At 43.9% G+C, this 19603-nt stretch overlaps 1 protein-coding gene across 2 annotated transcripts in view; it reads right to left on the reverse strand.

Moving 5' to 3' along the window:
* The window catches only part of STOML3 (stomatin like 3), a 96781-nt gene that overhangs the window by 15923 nt on the left and 61255 nt on the right, over positions 1-19603 (reverse strand). For both annotated transcript variants that reach the window (XM_029602752.1, XM_029602750.1), the window contains exon 6: positions 8499-8702. In XM_029602752.1, the coding sequence (XP_029458612.1) occupies positions 8499-8702 (204 nt within the window). The remainder of the gene's footprint in view (positions 1-8498; positions 8703-19603) is intronic.

Below are 19603 nucleotides of genomic sequence, written 5' to 3' on the forward strand. Positions count from 1 at the left end.
TCTGAAAGGCCTAGAGCTGGAGATCTTATTAGCCAGCGGCCAATACTTATCCCTTCCATGGGGTCAGTAGCAATCCCCTGTCACTCCTGACCCAGCCACACAACAAAATGGTGCTAGCAGCCCTAAGAACAACACCATTTTGTTGGCATCAATTTACTGCTGGTTTCAAGGTTGGCAGGTGCTATTTTTAAAGGAATACCAGTGGGGCAGGGGCAACTGGGGATTATTTCTGTACTTTTCTTTGTAGAAGACCCCCACTGAAGGGGTAAGTAGGGGGCCACAGAGTTCCATGGCTCCAACTCATTTGTGTGGGACTGGGGTGGGAATTGGAAGGGCCCAGGGAGGCATGGAAATATTGTGATTATTGCTATGTATATCATCCAGGATTTGGGCAATTAAGAAATTCAAATAAAGATTTAAAAAAAAGATACAGTAGTTTGTTTGATTATTTTTTATTTTTTATTTTTTTTTGGGGGGGGGGGAGGTTATGTTTATTTAGGTTAAGCAAATGAACCAAACCAAAATAAAAATTAAAGCAAACCAAAAAATAAATTTATAAAAACCCCTAAAATGAAGAAATGTTTTATCTGTACTTCTCTACTCTTGATCTGCCATCCCCAGAAATAGCAGGTGCAGATATATGCAGGCACTTTGTATGCATGCACCTTGTAGGGGGCAATTTTCAAATGGAAACTACCCGGGTAGGGCATTAACCCAGGCACATGAATCAAATGTTAGGAGTTTATGCAGAGTAACTGCTACCCTGTACATTATTCTGAACTATACTGGAAGCCATCTGTACTCTTAGTATTGGTGAGATGTGTTCTCTCATTGATTTTCCTGTTATCAGCCTCACTGCTGCATTTTGTAACAGTTGTAAAGATCTAAACATAGGGGCTAGCAATCACAAATATAACACACATTAGTAATCTAACATTGGTAACACAATTGCCAGCATAACTGTTCAAAATCTGCCATGCACAATAAGGTCTTAAACCATGCAAGACTCACAATTTGTAAAAACAGGACCAAGTGACAGCTTTAATTTGATTATTAAATGTGAGCAGAATAAATAATTGCACCTAAGCTCTTGACATATGGCGACACCTGTATACACGTATTTTCCAACCTCAGAGTAGGAAAGTTCTGTAACGGGCTTGTGTGATGATGTATGAGAATATCGGCCTTTGTAAGGTTTAAGACCATCTTATTGTACATCAATAATTACCTAACAGGAGAAATGCAGCATGCAACAATGGCAAATGTGTCCTCCTGAAAAGAGCTCATTTGGTCATAAAACTGTATGTCCCCATCTTGTATGTTAAAAAAGGAAAAGAAACAGTTATAAAAAAAAAATGTATGTCATCCACATATATCCAGTGTCCCATACAAAGGCCAATAAGCAGTTTACTTATTGGGAACAGATAGACATTAAACAATGCTGCTGAAAGAACAGATCCTTGTTGGACACCGCTCAAAAGGGGGAATCAAGCAGATCTACTCGATCCAGATATGGCCTGTTGTTGGCAGATAGCTAAACCAGTTCAGTACAGACTCTGCAACTCCAACGTTTTTTAACCAATACACAAGAATTTGATGCTCGATGGTATCAAACGTTGAGGAGATATCGAATAAAACAAGAACATATCTCCTCCATACAAACAGTTCCCTTTTAAGTATATAGGGATGTGCAGAAGAAAATAATTTGTTTCCATTCTTATTCGTTTCACTAGGACCCAAATTCGTTTCAAGGGAGAAAACAAATTTGTTTGATTCGTTTTATTCGTTTTCTGATTTCCCATTAAAGTCAATGGGGGAAGTATTTGCAGTCTATTTTTGGCTGCAGAATTGGGGTGTTCTTATCAATTTGGATGAAACTTCTGAGGAGCAATCATCAGAATGAGAAAAGAGCTCCAAGGTACTTAGACTGTGGCAAAGTGGCACCAAAGTGGCATGAATAGCCTAAGGCACTCTAAAGGGGCAAAGGGGTATCAGGACTGGCAAGAGGGCTTTAACAGAGGTGCAAAGCAGCAGCGAGAGTGTCAAAACCACACCACAATTCAAAAGAGAGCATTGATAACAGATGCATGTACCCTCGAAGGCAGCATGACAGGCAAAGTGGCAAGACAAGTGGCATCAGCATCCTACAGTACAATGAAGGGGGAACATAGCAAGCACAAAGACTAGCACCAACACACTGAGGAACCATGATAGTGGCAAGAACACCACAAGGAGTTGAGTGAGTCATCTGGTGTATGGCAGAGTGGCAGAAAGTTGATAGGGGCAACACAGGCTGACAGAGTGGAGGTAGTCAGGTTGCTGTGGTGTTGATAGGGGAAAGACAAGGAGGCAAGACAAGATGAGGCTCAGCATGCGGCACGACTGTCAACTGTCTTGAAACACGGACCAAGGAGTCTAACACGCGTGCTAGGACCTGAAACATGATGAACTATGCCTGGGTGTGGTGGAGCGTTGCTGCTGTGCACAGGGTCAGTGCAAGGGTATTAGGCACCCTAGGCAAACCTTACAGCCTGGCGCCCTACTCCTACCTCCCCATATACAATTTTAAATTATGCATTTAACACATATTTTACATGAAAAGTGACATTCTGAGGAAAAATTAATATATACGTTATTGTGATAATTTCATGCACTGCTGTGATGCCAACAAGAAAACTTTGCATCTTGGAATTCATATGGCATCATACCTATTGTGATATATTTCGGCTTGGTCTTCCCGTATCAACACAGTACTATCTGCCAACACTCAAAGAATAACAACCCTACCTATGAAAATGAATACCACAAATATTACACCAGACTCTAAAATATCAATACGCCTGGGCGCCCACCTCAGCACCAGTGATCATCAAACGGTATGGTTTAATATCACTAAAAGAATATGGAAAAGAAGCACAAAGACCCGAGTTTTACAGTTCAAAAACACGGACTTTGAAGAAATGGGGAAATACCTAGAGGAAGAACTAAAAGGCTGGGAGAACGAGAGAGATGTGGATCAGCAGTGGACCAATCTAAAAGGAGCAATTACCAAGGCAACTACTTTAGAAGTGTAAAGAAAAGCAAAAGAAAAAATGAAACCTATCTGGTTCTCAAAGGAGGCGGCTGACAAAATTAAGGCTAAAAGAACAGCATTCAAGAAATATAAAAGTTCCCAAAGGGAGGAGCACAAAGAACAATATTTGATTCAACTGAGGGAGACAAAGAAATTAATCAAGTCGGAAAAAAGTCAAGCGGAAGAGAGGATTGCCAAGGAGATAAAGAATGGTAACAAAACATTTTTCGGATACATCAGTGAAAAGAGAAAAGTTCAAAACGGTATAATGAAATTGAAAGGTGGAAATGATCAATGCATGGAGAGAGATGAAGAAATGGCAGATATATTAAACGAATACTTCAGTTCTGTGTTCACTAAAGAAGACCCTGGAGAAGGACCATCTCTACACAACAAGAAACTGGAAGGAAGTGGAATAGACGAAAACCCTTTTACAGTAGAAAATGTATGGGAAGAGCTAAAGAATCTGAAAGTGGACAAAGCCATGGGACCTGATGGGATTCATCCAAGAATACTGAGGGAGCTCAGAGATGTGCTGGCGGGTCCACTGTGTGACCTGTTCAATAGATCCCTAGAAACGGGAGTGGTGCCGAGTGATTGGAGAAGAGCGGTGGTGGTCCCGCTTCACAAGAGTGGGAACAGAGAGGAGGCTGGTAACTACAGACTGGTTAGCCTCACTTCGGTGGTGGGAAAAGTAATGGAGTCATTGTTGAAAGAGAGAATAGTGAACTATCTACAGTCCGGAGAATTACTGGACCTGAGGCAGCATGGATTCACCAGGGGAAGATCCTGTCAGACAAATCTGATTGACTTTTTTGACTGGGTAACCAAGGAATTGGATCGAGGAAGAGCGCTCGATGTCATCTACTTAGATTTCAGCAAAGCTTTTGATACGGTTCCGCATAGGAGACTGGTGAATAAAACGAGAAGCTTAGGAGTGAGTGCCGAGGTGGTGACCTGGATTGCAAACTGGTTGACAGACAGAAGACAATGTGTGATGGTAAATGGAACTTTCTCTGAAGAGAGAGCGGTTTAAGTGGTGTGCCGCAAGGATCAGTGTTGGGACCGGTCCTGTTCAATATCTTTGTGAGCGACCATTGCGGACGGGATAGAAGGTAAGATTTGTCTTTTTTGCGGACAACACTAAGATCTGTAACAGAGTGGGCACGCCGGAAGGAGTGGAGAGAATGAGATGGGATTTAAGGAAACTGGAAGAGTGGTCGAAGATATGGCAGCTGAGATTCAATGCCAAGAAGTGCAAAGTCATGCATATGGGGAGTGGAAATCCTAATGAACTGTATTTGATGGGGGGGAGGGGGGGGAAAGGCTGATGTGCAAGGAGCAGGAGAGAGACCTTGGGGTTATAGTGTCTAATGATATGAAGTCTGCGAAACAATGTGACAAGGCAATAGCAAAAGCCAGAAGAATGCTGGGCTGCATAGAGAGAGGAATATTGAGTAAGAAAAGGGAAGTGATGATCCCCTTGTACAGGTCCTTGGTGAGGCCTCACCTGGAGTACTGTGTTCAGTTCTGGAGACCGTATCTACAAAGAGACAGAGACAAGATTGAAGCGGTGCAGAGAAGGGCGACCAGAAAGGTGGAGGGTCTTCATCGGATGTCATACGAGGAGAGATTGAAGAATCTAAATATGTACACCCTGGAGGAAAGGAGGAGCAGGGGTGATATGATTCAGACTTTCAGATACTTAAAAGGTTTCAACGATCCAAAGACAACGACAAACCTTTTCCGTCGGAAAAAAATCAGCAGAACCAGAGGTCACGAGCTGAGGCTTCAAGGAGGAAGACTAAGAACCAATGTCAGGAAGTATTTCTTCACGGAGAGAGTGGTGGATGCCTGGAATGCCCTTCCGGAGGAAGTGGTGAAGTCCAAAACTGCAAAGGACTTCAAAGGGGCGTGGGATAAACACTGTGGATCCATCAGGTCTAGAGGAAGTGTATAAAGAGGAGGCATCAGGTCTAGAGGAAGCGTATAAAGAGGAGGCAGCAAAACATTGCATGGAGCGGCAGTAGCCACAGAGGCATTCACAGAGCAGGATGCCAGTGGCCAGTGGTTGGTGTTCCACCTTCACGGAGCGGAAGGATGGAGGGCTGCCATCTCCAAATTAAAAAAAGAAAAAAAACAACAAAAAAACAGGGATGGATTCATGGGCTATAGGTATTACCAATTATTAGGATTATTCAATTACCAATTATTAGGCATTTCAATATTAGATGATAGTTAATGTGACCTTCAAAGCATACTTCACTTTCAATGCATATCCAGCATAGCTCTCTGCTACAACGGCAGGGGAGAAATAAAACTATTACTTCACGCATATCTCTGCTTCAACGACAGAGAGCTATGCTGCCGCTTAACCAATTAATCAAACTTAATATTTCACTTGGAAGCAGCTCCACTGCTCTCTACAGTAATGGTGGGGGTGAAAGGGAAATAGAACTTAAGGTTACTAAGAGCCAAGAGAAACAGATAAGTATGAGAAAAAAGAAGTGTGAAGCTTGCTGGGCAGACTGGATGGGCCGATTGGTCTTCTTCAGCCGTCATTTTCTATGTTTCTATCAGGAAAACAGAACAGGCCAAGCTAAAGCTACTACAGATCCCTACAGAGAAACCATATATTAAAAGAATGCTTCATCTCAGTCTTTGCATGCAGAACACAAACCCTCACCAAATACAAAATAAAGCCACATAAAGTATAAATAGAAATGTGCAGACAACAACTGTACTGTAAAACGCATCACGCCAGACTCTATACAGTGCAACAATGGAAAAACAAAAATTTCACCATTCCTCATGAAACAATCAATAAAAGCGAGATATATAAATCATTAATCATAATAGTAAAATCATACTAATAAAATAATTTCAAAACAGCTGATGAATAGAATAGCCAATAATTAAAGACTCATGCAAATTTTGAAAGCTTTACCAAACACCAATAAAATATTTCAAACAGCAGTCACATAACATACTACCCAATAATTAAAACAGTAGTCAATCAAAAAAAATGAACTTAAAAAGCCACCTTTACTTACCCTCTCCAGCAGTTCTCCTACTCCTTTCCCTTGCAGGCCACACCAGAAGCAGCAGTAGCTGCTGAAGCTGTCCTCAATGTCCTCTTCCTTAGGGACCACAACCAGCCTCTTCTGTCTCTCACACACACACACACACCAGACACACCCTCAGGACCAGTTTCTGTCTCTCGCACACCAATCATCTCCCCAACCAGTCTCTCACTCTCTCTCTCTCACACACACACACACACACACCAGTCATCTCCCTGATCAGTCTTTCTCACAAATCACACGTCACCTCTCTGGCCAGTCTCTCTCTCAATCACACAATGCTCTCGCTCTCTCTTACACATAGGCTTTCAATCACACACAGGCTGTCAGTCTCTATTTCACTTACACACAAGTTCTCAATCACACACATGTTCTATCTCACTTACAAACAGGCTCAATCACACACATGCCCTCTCTCACAGCAACAAGCCAGCCAAAAACATGCTCCATCTCTCTCTCGCACACACACATATTCACACACACAAGCACCCTCCCTGACTCACATATACCCCTTCCCTGTCTCACACACAGAAGCACATTCCTTTTTCACATACACACCACACACACGCACACACACACACACACACACATACATACAGAAGCACCATTCCTTCCTCACATACACATACACAGAAGCACCCTTTTGATCTCAAATACATAATCACACAAAGGCCTCCAGCTGAACAGCTCATCTCCATCGCCGGCTGGCTGTGCCGGTCTTCATTTCTCCGGTGGCGGCTGGCAGCAGTCATCTTCATTTCTTTGGCCTAGTCTTGGGCTACGCCGGTCTTCATTTCTCCGGCAGCGGCCATCTTCTTTTTTTTGGCCCCACCAGCCTGGTCTCTTCATTTCTTCGGCCCAGCACCCTCAATGGCCTGGAGCAGAGGAGGCCACATGATCTGCTATCCGGCCCACCAGGGGAAGCCCGATCCCCCGATAGGCCAATCCGCCCCTACTCTCACATGGCCTTCTATTTCTAAAACACCGCGGCACAAACCAAAAGAATGGAAATGTATGATATGTTGCATTCGTGGGGGTTCGCCATGCATTTCACGGACCCACGAATGCAACGAATAGAGACCTATACGTTGCAGGTTGTGCATTCTTTCAAAATGAATGCACGTCCCTAATATCTTTCAGAGACAGAAGAATTTTCTAAAACCAAACTGAGAATGATCTAATGCCAGATGGTCATCAAGAAAATCATTAAGCTGTTTTATAACCAATTTCCATGACAGGATAGAGAACATATAAGTCCATAAATGGATCCAGCTGAGATTTCTTTAATAAAGATCTTACTGATGCTTGCTTCAGAGCATTTGGTACATAACCTTTCTGAAAAGAGAGATTAATCAGGTTTGTCAAGAAAGGAATGAAAACATTTTTGAAGTTTTAAACACATTGGGCCCAATATTCAAAGTGCATTCAGCGCTATTTAGCCAGATAAATGGGACTTATACGGCTAAGTAGCGGCCGCTGAATATTCGCCCATGTTCAATGGCTGCTGCTTAGCCATATAAGTCCCTTATAGGGCTAAAAATGTAGTTGTATAAGTTGTGGGCAGGCAGTGGGTGGATCAGGGTGGAGCAAGTTAACTATACAACTTATACAGTTAACTGCTGATATTTGGACTTAGCAGCATAGGTTGTATGGATAAGCTAGATATGCTATAGAATAGGTCTAAACTTAGCTGGTTAGACTTATACAGCTAAGCACTCAGTAATATGCTTATATTCAGTGTTATTGACTGTGACATATTGGACCAGGATATTTTGACCTCCGCTTTTGGTTATATGTACCTAGCAGTTAACATATTTCAAGTCATTTTCCTTATTTCAAGGCAAGTGATCTAATAAAATATAAGTCAATGAAAGTGCTAATGCAAATTTCAAAATAATTCACATCCTCATTATTCACTCTAATTGCCTTAAAAATTACAAAGGCTGGCGGTACCTTATGTAAGAACCAATTTATTAAGATATGAGTTTTCAAGGACAAGAGTCCATGTCATCAAACTATTTTAGGGGTGTACATGGGAAAAGATTTTGTTTTGTTTTTCATTTTATTGCAGGGGTTTTTTAAATTGTTTTTTCCCTTTTGCTTCTGCATTTTAGCACATTAAAATGCAAAAATACACAAAGACGAAAATTTGTCATCTTTCTGTCATTTCAGATTACAAAGGACACAAAACAAAAACAACTAATGTTGATGGTGTTTTCCAGGTCATTTTAAATGACTATGCATCCTTAATGTATTTGCCTTTAAGAGTGAAAGAGGCTATTAGAATCCTTACTATATTATGTTTCTCAAATCAGTCTCAGCTGTTAAAAATATAGGCTTACCTGAATGTTATGGGCGATTTCTTCTCGGTTAGCCAGGATGCTGGACAAGCATTGTGTGCCCAATACATTCCTCAGTGTACTCTGGGCCAGCTGGTGAGTAGCTTTATGGACGTTTGAGATGTTCGCCACTGCCTTTACAGCATTCTCAATTTTGTAGAAAACAACCCCATCCACACTGGTAGTTACAGAATCTTTGCTGAGAATCTAGGAAGGAAGATCAGTTTAGATAGCAAGAAATTCTACAGGCTAGATTTATCAAGAGCTTGTTTCTTCCAGAGGTAGAGAATGTGAGCAGATTCTTCACATATCAAGCCTACAATCCATTTTCTGAGCGTTCTCATTATGGCAGTTTGAAATTAAAGTCATTAAGTTATCTGCCTTGCTTGAGAAAATTTGAATAATTCTAAATGAAAGTGTTCTACTGGCCAGAGGCATTAAGTGGTTTATCCCACTTTCTCTCATGAATAAAATGCTTAATACATCTAGGTCCATGAACTAAGAGGCATTAGTGTATGTGGCTGAATAAAGAGGTTATTTAATCAGAAACAGAAAATTAGATTTTCACAAAGCTACATTTTTCATGCATGTATTCATTTAGTTTTTTTTTACTTAATATTCAAAATCTGAGTTTTGTCTTGAATAGGGATGTGCACAGAATGTTTTTCCTATTTTGTTTTTCTTTTTGTTTTTCTTTGTTGCTTATTTCATTTTAGTTTGTTTCTTTGAAATTAAAAAACAAACTAAATTTTAAAAAAGGAACAAAAAACAAAGATGACATTTTTTTTTTTAAATGTTGGGTCTAGCACGGCCACAACAAAAAGACAGAAAATGTCCCAACATTCTCCCAATCGCCAAAACCTCCTCTACCCCACCTAGCATCACCCTAGTTCTTCAGTCTTCATATAGCAGGAGGAACCCCCAGTCACTCCTGTTCCACTGTTGTAGAACTAGACAACCATGCCAGCTGACCTGATGCCCGTGTCATTGGGAAAATCTGGCATACAAGAAAATTTTTATATTGGTTGGTGTGTGATTGATGGATGAATGTGTGAGTTTAGATTTTAAATGTCTAGATAGGTAAATACCTTGTGATTTCTAATAAATGATAAATTATAATTTACATGTATGTGGTCTCTCTGTGATGTGATATGGATACAAGAAAATGGCATCAGCCTTGGGTCATTTTCTTCTATGACAGATTTTCACAATGGTGCTCGTCTCAGGTCAGCTGGAGCCATTGTCTACTCCTACACCAGCGGGGCAGAAACGACTAGGGATCACTCCTGCCCCATGAAGTCTCAAGTACTGGGGTAAAAGACTAATGGGGAGGTTTGTGGCAGTGGCAACATTTATTTAAAATGACATGAATGAAAGCAAACAAAATTTCATTTGCTTTCCTTTCATTTAATTTTAAAATTTTCATTTCAGTTAAAGCACATCTCCTATCTTGAAAAACCTTAATTATTTTGCTATTTTACTAAGCATCTTACTCCATCTGTGTATGCTCGTAATTTTGAAGTGCTTATCAGTTGTGCAATTTTCTAAAAGGACATTTCTACAGGTAAAGCATGACTTTATCCACAGGAGTTCCTTTGAAAATTACCCTCAGTAAAAACACATAAATAACAGCAATAAATCCAACTGAAACAAACAATAAAAATCTCACTCAGTAAAAATGAAAACAAACAATCTTACATTAGGCATCAACTGAATGTCAGGTCAAACTACCAGGTATTAATTTTCCTTCCTAAAAGAAGGATAGTAATTATCTAGATGTGTTTCTTGTGGAATAAGTTCCTGAAAGTGCAAAGCAACAAAAAGCTCTATGCCTGGAAAATACCAGTTTAGCCATCGAAAGTAAATAGGTCCCTGTTACAAGGATCTCAATATTCTGGATGGTAGGGATGTGCATTCCTTTCAACTGAATAGAGTGAACTGAAAATAGACTTATCAACAAAATTAGACTCACTTCAACAAAACTAAATTTTTTTTTAAATATAAACGGGCCTCCCTAGGCCCTCCCCACCACTCCCTCAGGTCCCCCCAGACCTCTACCCATCCTTTGCCAATAAACCAGAGCCATGGCCTACCTAGCTGAGTTGAGACAAGCCCAGCTGCAGCCTTTCCAGGCCCCTCCAACAATCTCCCCAACCTACACAAATAAGCAGGGGTCGGGGACCTCCTCAGCCCCAATTTACCAAAAATTGGGGCAGATGCAATCCCAAAGTGTTTCCACCCTGCCAGCATGCTTTTAAAACTGGTTGCCAGCCAGTCCTGAGGTCAGAGTCATGTTGCGGCTATACAACAAAATAGCACTGGCCAGGCCTGAGGCCTAAGTCATTTGTTTGATGTCAGGGACAGTTGGTTCCATTTTTCAAAGGATGCCGTCAGGATAAAAGTGACTGGAAAACAATTCTGTCCCCTTCTTTGCTGCAGACCCCCATGTGAGGGATAAATGAGGGCTAGGGGGATCTCTAGCCATGTCTTATTTATGGAGCCAGGGATCAGAAAGTCCCTAGGAGTCCCTGACTGGGTTTGGGTCAGTCTATATTGGGTAGGCCTCAACTTCGGCTTATTGACAAGGGTGAAGGGACAAAGAGAGCCAGGGACGACCTGGGAGATCCCAATAAACCCCAGGATCTGAGGCAGTAGTGGGGGGTTCCCAGTGAGGGCTCATTTCAGTTCATTTTTTTGTTTTTGGAGAGGGGATTCGTGTGTTTATTTATGTTTGGAAAACAAAACAAACCAGAATAAAAATTAAATGAACCGAACCCCACCCCCCCCAAAAAAAAAAAAAAAAATCAAAATGAAAACATTTGGTCTGCGCATGCCTTCTGGATGGTACATAATGTAATAATAAAACAGCCAGATATTTAAGCCAAGCAGAAAGCAAACATTTATAAATCACTGAACATCTTAAACTTTATCCTGCAGTCTAATTGGAAGCCAAAGAAATTCTTTTAATATTGGCATGATATGGATGACAGGGCAATCGCTGGACAAAACGGTGCCCTGGGCAGGGGATACATATAGAAACATAGAAACATAGAAATGACAGCAGAAGAAGACCAAACGGCCCATCCAGTCTGCCCAGCAAGCTTTCACAGTTATTTTTCTCATACTGTTTCTCTGACCACTGAGGTGGTTCTAATTTCCTTCCACCCCTGCCATTGATGTTGAGAGCAGTGTTGGAACTGCATAAAAGTGAAGTATCAAGCCTAATTGGTTAGGAGTAGTAACCGCTGCGATAAGCAAGTTAGTCCCATGCTTATTTGTTTAGCCAGCCTGTGCAATTTAGTCCTTGTTGGTTGTCTTAATATAAATCCTCTTTTCTTCATCCCCACCCTGCTGTTGAAGCAGTGAGCTGCGCGATATATGTATTCAAAGTGAAGTATCAAGCTTAATTGGTTCGGGGTAGTAACCACTGCAACAAGCAAGTACTCCCACGCTTATTTGTTTACCCAGACTATGCAATGCAATCCTAGTTGGTAGTTGTCTGAATGTAAATCCTCTTATCTTCATTCCCCCTGCCGTTGAAGCAGTGAGCTGCGCTGTATATGTATTCAAAGTGAAGTATCAGGCTTAATGTTGCGTCCATCGGACTCAGAAGGCTTCGTCCTTTGTGCCTCACCTTTTTTCACGCTTTCTCCACTAGCCTTGGGAAGATGGCTACCGCCGCATCTGCAAGTCGCACTCCCTGGTGTCCATGGTACGGCTATGGCAAGGCAATCCACCATGTTTCTCCTGAGGGCCTCCTAGGATGCATGCGTGCACGCCACCCACATCTTTATCCAAGCTATAGAGCGAACCTCGGGGGCGTCCCCGTCGAGTGATGTCATGCCATCCGGGTATTTAGCCTGCCCTTCGTTTGCTAACAGATTGAGTTAACAAGGACTGGTATGCCTCCGGTCTGAGCTACTTTGCTGCTTCCTTGCTGGCGCTGGTAGCTCTCTTTGCCCTTCGGGGTATTCTACTAACTTGGGTATCTACTCCTCGGGGGACCTATGCCTTATTCCAGGTGCCTATCCGGAAAACCAGTTACTCGATCCTCGAGGGCCTGCGCTCTCTGCCTTGGTGCCTGAATCCATCTACTTCTGCCTGCTGGGATCTACACATATACAGCTACAGCTTAGTGAGTAATCTAACCTTGTCAGTCTCACCTACAGCTCCATACTGAGAACTGCATCAGAGCTCCCTATACCACCATTGTGGGATGGGTCTCCTCTGCTGAGGACCCCTGGACTGTCTGTATCGGATCGACTCACTACTGCCACCTCTGGTGGTAACTTCAAGCTGTATAATAAAAGACAATCTTCTGTGTTTGTGCGTCCTGAGTCTAGCCCAGTTCTGCAGTTCCTCATGGGGCTCCTCCCTGTGGGAGTAGCCATCACTGCAGTACCCAAGAATCCACTCAAACACCTCAAAACCATAACAGATTGCTAACTCCATGGATTCGGCTCAGCTCACCGCATTGCAGGCCATTCCAGGCCTGGCCCAGCGAATCTCCAAATAACAGAACTCGCTGGATAACCTGACTATTGCCTTTAACCAGTTGCACGCACAGATGAATATACCAACCATTGCAGGTAAAGAAGTTACACCACCAGAAGTGACAGTCAAGACTACTGTACCTCTCTCCACTCCAACACGCTTCTCAGGGGAAGTTTGGAGATGTAGAGGATTTATCAACCAATGTTGCATGCACTTTGATCTGCACTTATGCCAAGACCACCTATATCCTGTCTTATCTGGATGGAAGAGCACTGGCTTGGGCCTCTCCGCTGTGGGAGTACAATGACCCTATCCTGAATTATCTTACTGGGTTCCTGGAACTGTTCAGATCAGTATTCGATGACCCTGCCCAGTACACGACAACAGGATCTACATTGGTTCATCTGAAACAAGGTAATAAACTTTACCAGTCTTCGCCATAGAATTCAAGACATTGGCTTCAGAACTACATTGGGACCCGAGATTCCTGAAGACCCTCTTCTTTGAAGACCTGAACTCCTGGTTAAAAGATGAGCTGATGGCTCGAAAAATGCCTGAGACCTTGGAGGACCTGATGAAGTTGGCTACAAGGATTGATCACCAACTTCGTGATAAAGTTCAAGAGGTCAAGAGCCCCAGAAGATCTAGCCAGGAGAAACTCGAGTCAAGTCTGTATCTAAGCCTGTACCGTCTGGCCCTGTTGCTGGTGAAGAAGAACCAATGCAATTAGGCCGCAGTCATTTGACTTCTAAAGAGAGAAGAACGCAAAAGAGGTTGGGAATATGCATGTATTGTGGACAAGCTGGTCATGCCGTAAAAACATGCCCTATATGTCCGAGAAACTGGCAGACCTAAGTCCTGTGGGAGGACTCTTCTTAGGTCTAACTGCACTCTCTCCTCTAGGGATGTGAATCATTTTTCTGTCGATTTAAAATATCGTATGATATTTTCAAAGTCATCAGAAATCGGGGGCTCTCCGAAACCGACAGGAAAACCCCATGAAATTGTTTGTGGGGTTCTCATCATTTTGGGGGAGGGCGGGAAAAACGGCACACAAAAACAACCCCTAAACCCACCCCGACCCTTTAAAACAGATCCCCCCCCCCAATTTTTTAAAAGTACCTAGTGGTCCCGGGAGCGATCTCCCACTCTCGGGCCGTTGGCTGCCACTAATAAAAATAGCACCGATGGCCTTTGCCCTTATCATGTGACAGGGTATCCGTGTCATTGGCCGGCCCCTGTCACATAGTAGGAGTAATGGACGGCCGGCGCCATCTTTAAAAATGGTGTGGGCCATCCAGTGCTCCTACCATGTGACAGGGGACAGCCAATGGCACGGATACCCTGTCACATAGTAAGGGCAAAGGGCCATCAGTGCCATTTTTATTAGTGGCAGCCGACGGCCCGAGAGCGGGAGATCGCTCCTGGGACCCCCACTGGACCACCAGGTACTTTAAAAAAAATTTTTTTGGGGGGGGGTCGGGAGGGTGGGAGAAGATAAGGGATCTATTTTAAAGGGTTGGGTGGGTTTTTTGTTTATCGGCTTGGGCGCAGCTGATAAAAAAAAAAAAAAAGGATCGGACCGCACGAAAAAAATTTCACGATGTGAATTGGAACCCGTTCCGATTCATATTTCTACTCTCCTCCACTCTCTCTTCCTGTCTCCTTAATCTGCGGACCCCTAGAATATCAGACCCTCGCCTTAGTGGACTCTGGGGCAGGAGGAAATTTCATTCTGAAACGTCTCGTGGAACATTTGCGGATCCCCACCACTACCATGACATCTCCGCTGCTCTTGTCTTCAATTTTATTTATTTTATTTATTTATTTATTTCTTTTATATACCGACATTCGATCGAGATTCATGGAGAGCCCTTACTGGGCGAAGTAAACCCTGCTTACTGAACCAGTGAGCTTATGTACCGGTACTCTTCATACAGAGACTATTTCCTTCTTTGTGCTAGAGAAGGCCATGCACCCCTTAGTACTTGGGTTACCGTGGCTGCAGAATCATATGCCACAATTCAACTGGGCCACTCTGGAGATTTCACGATGGGGTCCAGATTACCATGGCAAGTGCCTGATGGAAGTATCTCCAATACCCTGCATGCCGACTACCCCGATGTTGCCTGGCTTACTGCCTCAATATGCATCTTTCCAAGATGTATTTTCCAAAGAAGCCACTGATGTATTGCCTCCACGCAGATCATATGACTGCACTATCAACTTGAAGCCTAACACTGAACCACCCAAAGGAAGGGTTTACCCCCTCTTCGTAGTGGAAAATAAAGTGATGTCCGAGTACATCCAGGAGAATCTGCAGAAAGACTTCATAAGACCCTCCAAGTCTCCTGCTGGCGCAGGCTTCTTCGTGGGGAAGAAGGATGGAACTTTACGTCCATGTATTGACTACAGAGGTCTGAACGAGATCACTGTAAAAGACCGCTATTCCTTACCACTCATCTCGGAGCTATTCGATAGACTACAGGGAGCCAAGATATTCTTCAAGCTTGATCTCAAAGGAGCCTATAATCTTGTTCGTATTCGCTCTGGCGATGAATGGAATACAGCTTTTAACACCCGGGTTGGACACTTTGAATATCTGGTGATGCCTTTCGGCCTATGCAATGCCCCGGGTGTCTTCCAAAAAATGATGAACGACATTCTGCGTGACTTACTCTACCAATGTGTCGTTGTGTACTTAGACGATATTTTCCCAGGTCCTGACTACCCATATGGAAGATGTCAAAAGAGTGCTGCAGAGACTGCGTGAGAACCGCTTGTACGCCAAGTTGTCTAAATGTGAATTCCACAAGGAATCTGTGCCCTTCTTAGGGTATATTGTTTCAAATAAAGGATTCCAGATGGATACTCAAAAGCTTGAAAGTATTCAAAGATGGACACAACCCACTAGTCTAAAAGCTCTTAGACGATTTCTAGGATTTACCAACTACTACAGAACCTTCATCAAGAATTACTCTTCACTAACTGTTCCTTTAACAGCAATGACTAAGAAAGGTGCCAACGTAGCCAATTGGTCTATGGAAGCTGTGACAGCATTTCAGAAACTAAAGGATGCCATCTCCAGCAAGCCATGTCTCCACCATCCGGATCATGCATGTCCCTTCATTGTGGAGGTCGATGCCTCAGATGTAGGCGTAGGGGCTAAGTCAGGCCAGTGACTCTAAAATCCTGCATCCATGTTCCTTCTTCTCCAGACGCTTCTCGCCATCGGAGAAGAACTATGGCATTGGAGATAAAGAACTACTGGCGATAAAGATGGCGTATGAAGAGTGGCGCCCGTGGCTTGAAGGTGCACAACATCAGATCACAGTTTTTACTGATCATAAGAATCTGGAGTACCTCTGTCATGCCCAGCACCTTAACCATAGACAGGTGAGATGGTCCCCGTTCTTCAACAGATTTGACTTTGTGCTGAAATACCACCCTGGAGATAAAAACATCAGAGCAGATGCCCTATCTTGCTCATTTCTCTCTGAAGACGTACCTGATGAACCTTAGTATATCATTGACCCGAAGAGAGTTATTCTATCAGCTACTAATCCGGTGCCCTCAGGCAAGACCATCATACCCAGCAACTGCAGTGATGGCCACTCCCAAGGGGAGGAGCCCCGTGAGGAACTGCAGTACCAGGCTAGACTCAGAACGCACAAACACAGAAGTTAGGTTTTATTATACAGCTTGCAGTTGCCACCAGAGGTGGCAGTAGTGAGTAGATTCTTGCAGCAGCAGTCTTGGGGTCCTCGGCTGAGAAGACCTGTCCCACAATAGTGGTGTATGGAACTCTGATGTAGGTTATCAGTATGGAGCTGTAGGTGAGACAGACTGGCAGAGATTAGATTACTCACAATACTGTAGCTATAATGATGGAGATTCCAGCAGTCAGAAGTAGATAGTAGACAGCGCAGGCCCTCAAGGAGCAAGTACCTGGATACTGGATAGGCACCTGGAAATAAGCATAGGGCCCCCGAGGAGCGGTTACCCAAGTTAGTAGAACCATGGAGGGTAGAGAGAGAGCTTCCAACAGCAGCAGGAAGTGGCAGAGCAGCTCAGATCGGACGAGTCCAATCCTTGCTAACTCAATTCAGTCAGCAAACAGGGCAGGCTAAATACCCGGATGGCGTGACGTCACTCGAGGGGGACGCACCCGAGGTTCGCGCCATAGCTGGAATAAAGACGTGGGTGACATGCGTGCACACCCTAGGAGGCCCTCAGGTGCAACATGGCAGAATGCCTTGCCATAGCCCTTCCGGGGATGCCGGGGAGTGTGGCTTGCAGACACGGCGGTCGCCATCTTCCCGAGGCTGGTGGAGAAAGCGAGAATTGAGGTGAGGCACAAAGGCCGAAGCTGTCTGAGTCTGATGGACGCAACACCCCACTAACCTTGGGAAGATGGCGACCGCCACGTCTGCAAGCTCCCCGGCGTGCCCGTTACAGCATTGGCAAGGCAATCCGCCATGTTTCTCCTGAGGGCCTCCTAGGGTGCAAGTGCGCGCATGCCACCCACATCTTTATCCAAGCTATGGCGAGAACCTCGGGGGCGTCCCCCTCGAGTGATGTCACGCCATCCGGGTATTTAGCCTGCCCTTCATTTAGCCTGCCCTTCATTTGCTAACAGATTGAGTTAGCAAGGATTGGTATGCCTCCGGTCTGATCTACTCTGCTGCTTCCTTGCTGCCACTGGAAGCTCTCTCTGCCCTTCGGGGTATTCTACTAACTTGGGTACCCGCTCCTCGGGGGCCCTATACTTTATTCCAGGTGCCCATCCGGGAAACCAGGTACTCGCTCCTCGAGGGCCTGCGCTCTCTGCCTTGGTGCCTGAATCCATCTACTTCTGCCTGCTGGGATCTACACATATACAGCTACAGCTTAGTGAGTAACCTAACCTTGTCAATCTGTCTCACCTACAGCTCCATACTGAGAACTGCATCGGAGCTCCCTATACCACCATTGTGGGAAGGGTCTCCTCTGCCGAGGACCCCTGGACTGTCTGTATCGGATCGACTCACTACTGCCACCTCTGGTGGTAACTTCAAGCTGTATAATGGGCTTGGTTCCAACACAACTCAAACAGGCCATCGTAAGACCCATTCTTAAAAAACCTGACCTCGACCCCATCGAACCTGCCAACTACCGCCCGGTCTCTAACCTCCCCTTCCTCTCTAAAATCCTGGAAAGAATCATCAACCAGCAGTTGACCGACTACCTTGATGAACACCACATCCTGTTCCTATCCCAATATGGATTTCACAAACATCATAGTACCGAAACCCTCCTCATCTCTCTATCCGATTGCATACTCAAGGCGCTGGACAAAGGACAATCCTACATACTCGCCCTATTAGATATTCAGCTGCATTTGACACAGTCAATCATGTCACCCTCCTAAAGCGACTTAAGGAAATCGGCATCTCTGGCACCCCATTTCTCTGGTTCCAATCATACCTAAACGACAAACATTGCAGTGTAAAAATCGGACATTGTGAATCAAAACCAATCAGGCTGTCGCAAGGAGTACCTCAAGGCTCTTCTCTCTCCTCCACTCTATTTAACATTTACATCCTCCCACTCTGTCAACTCCTCTCCAAACTTGGACTCCCACATTTCATCTACGCTGATGACGTGCAGATCCTTATTCCCATCACAGACTCACTCACAAACGTATTACAAATATGAAACTCAGCCCTCTCTGACATTAACAAACTCCTTTCTGACAACTTCCTGGCACTGAACACCTCCAAAACAGAGCTCCTCATTATATCACCACATAACATTTCCTTCCAAACACCATCTACCTATACTCAAACCCCCGTTCCCACATCCACACAACATGTGCGCAGCCTCAGAGTAAACATTGATAACCATCTCAATCTAAAGATGTTCATCTCATCCACCATAAAAATGGCTTTTTCAAACTCCACACACTAAAAAGACCTACACCCCTACGACTTTCGCACAGTGCTGCAAGTCACTATACTATCCAAGCTTGACTATTGTAATGCAATCCTCCTAGGCCTCTCAAAAAATTCAATCCAACCTCTGCAGTTGTTGCAAAATGCTGCCGCCCGACTACTCACCAATGCCCATCGTCACAATCACATTACTCCGGTTCTCCAGTTCCTACACTGGCTACCTATCTCATCCAGGATAATATATAAAACAATCTCTCTTATACATAAGTCCATACACAATCACAACATGCAATGGTTCTCTAATCAATTCATTTTCAGCAACCCGAGTAGACCCACCAGAACACAACATCAGGCAAACTTATTACACCCTCACTGTCCTTTCTTAATAAGTTATATCCTGGTATGGTAGTATCCCAGTCATGTGAATCCATGAACCACGTCTCAGTGACAGCAACAATGTCCAAGTCCACCTCCACCATTAGGACTTGCAGGTCTGGGATTTTATTGCCCAAACTACAAGCATTTGTGCACATAGCTTTCCAGCTGTTCTGGTACAGGTTAATGTTTTTCTTGGACTCTCTGTGTGACTTATTTAGCTGACTTTTGTTATCCACTTTGCCTTTTTTTTTATTGCATTTGTATTTGGGGATGACATTCTAATGTCCTCCTGTCACTGACTGT

The sequence above is a fragment of the Rhinatrema bivittatum genome, chromosome 5, assembly GCF_901001135.1.
Source record: "Rhinatrema bivittatum chromosome 5, aRhiBiv1.1, whole genome shotgun sequence".
Taxonomy (NCBI): Eukaryota; Metazoa; Chordata; class Amphibia; order Gymnophiona; family Rhinatrematidae; genus Rhinatrema; species Rhinatrema bivittatum.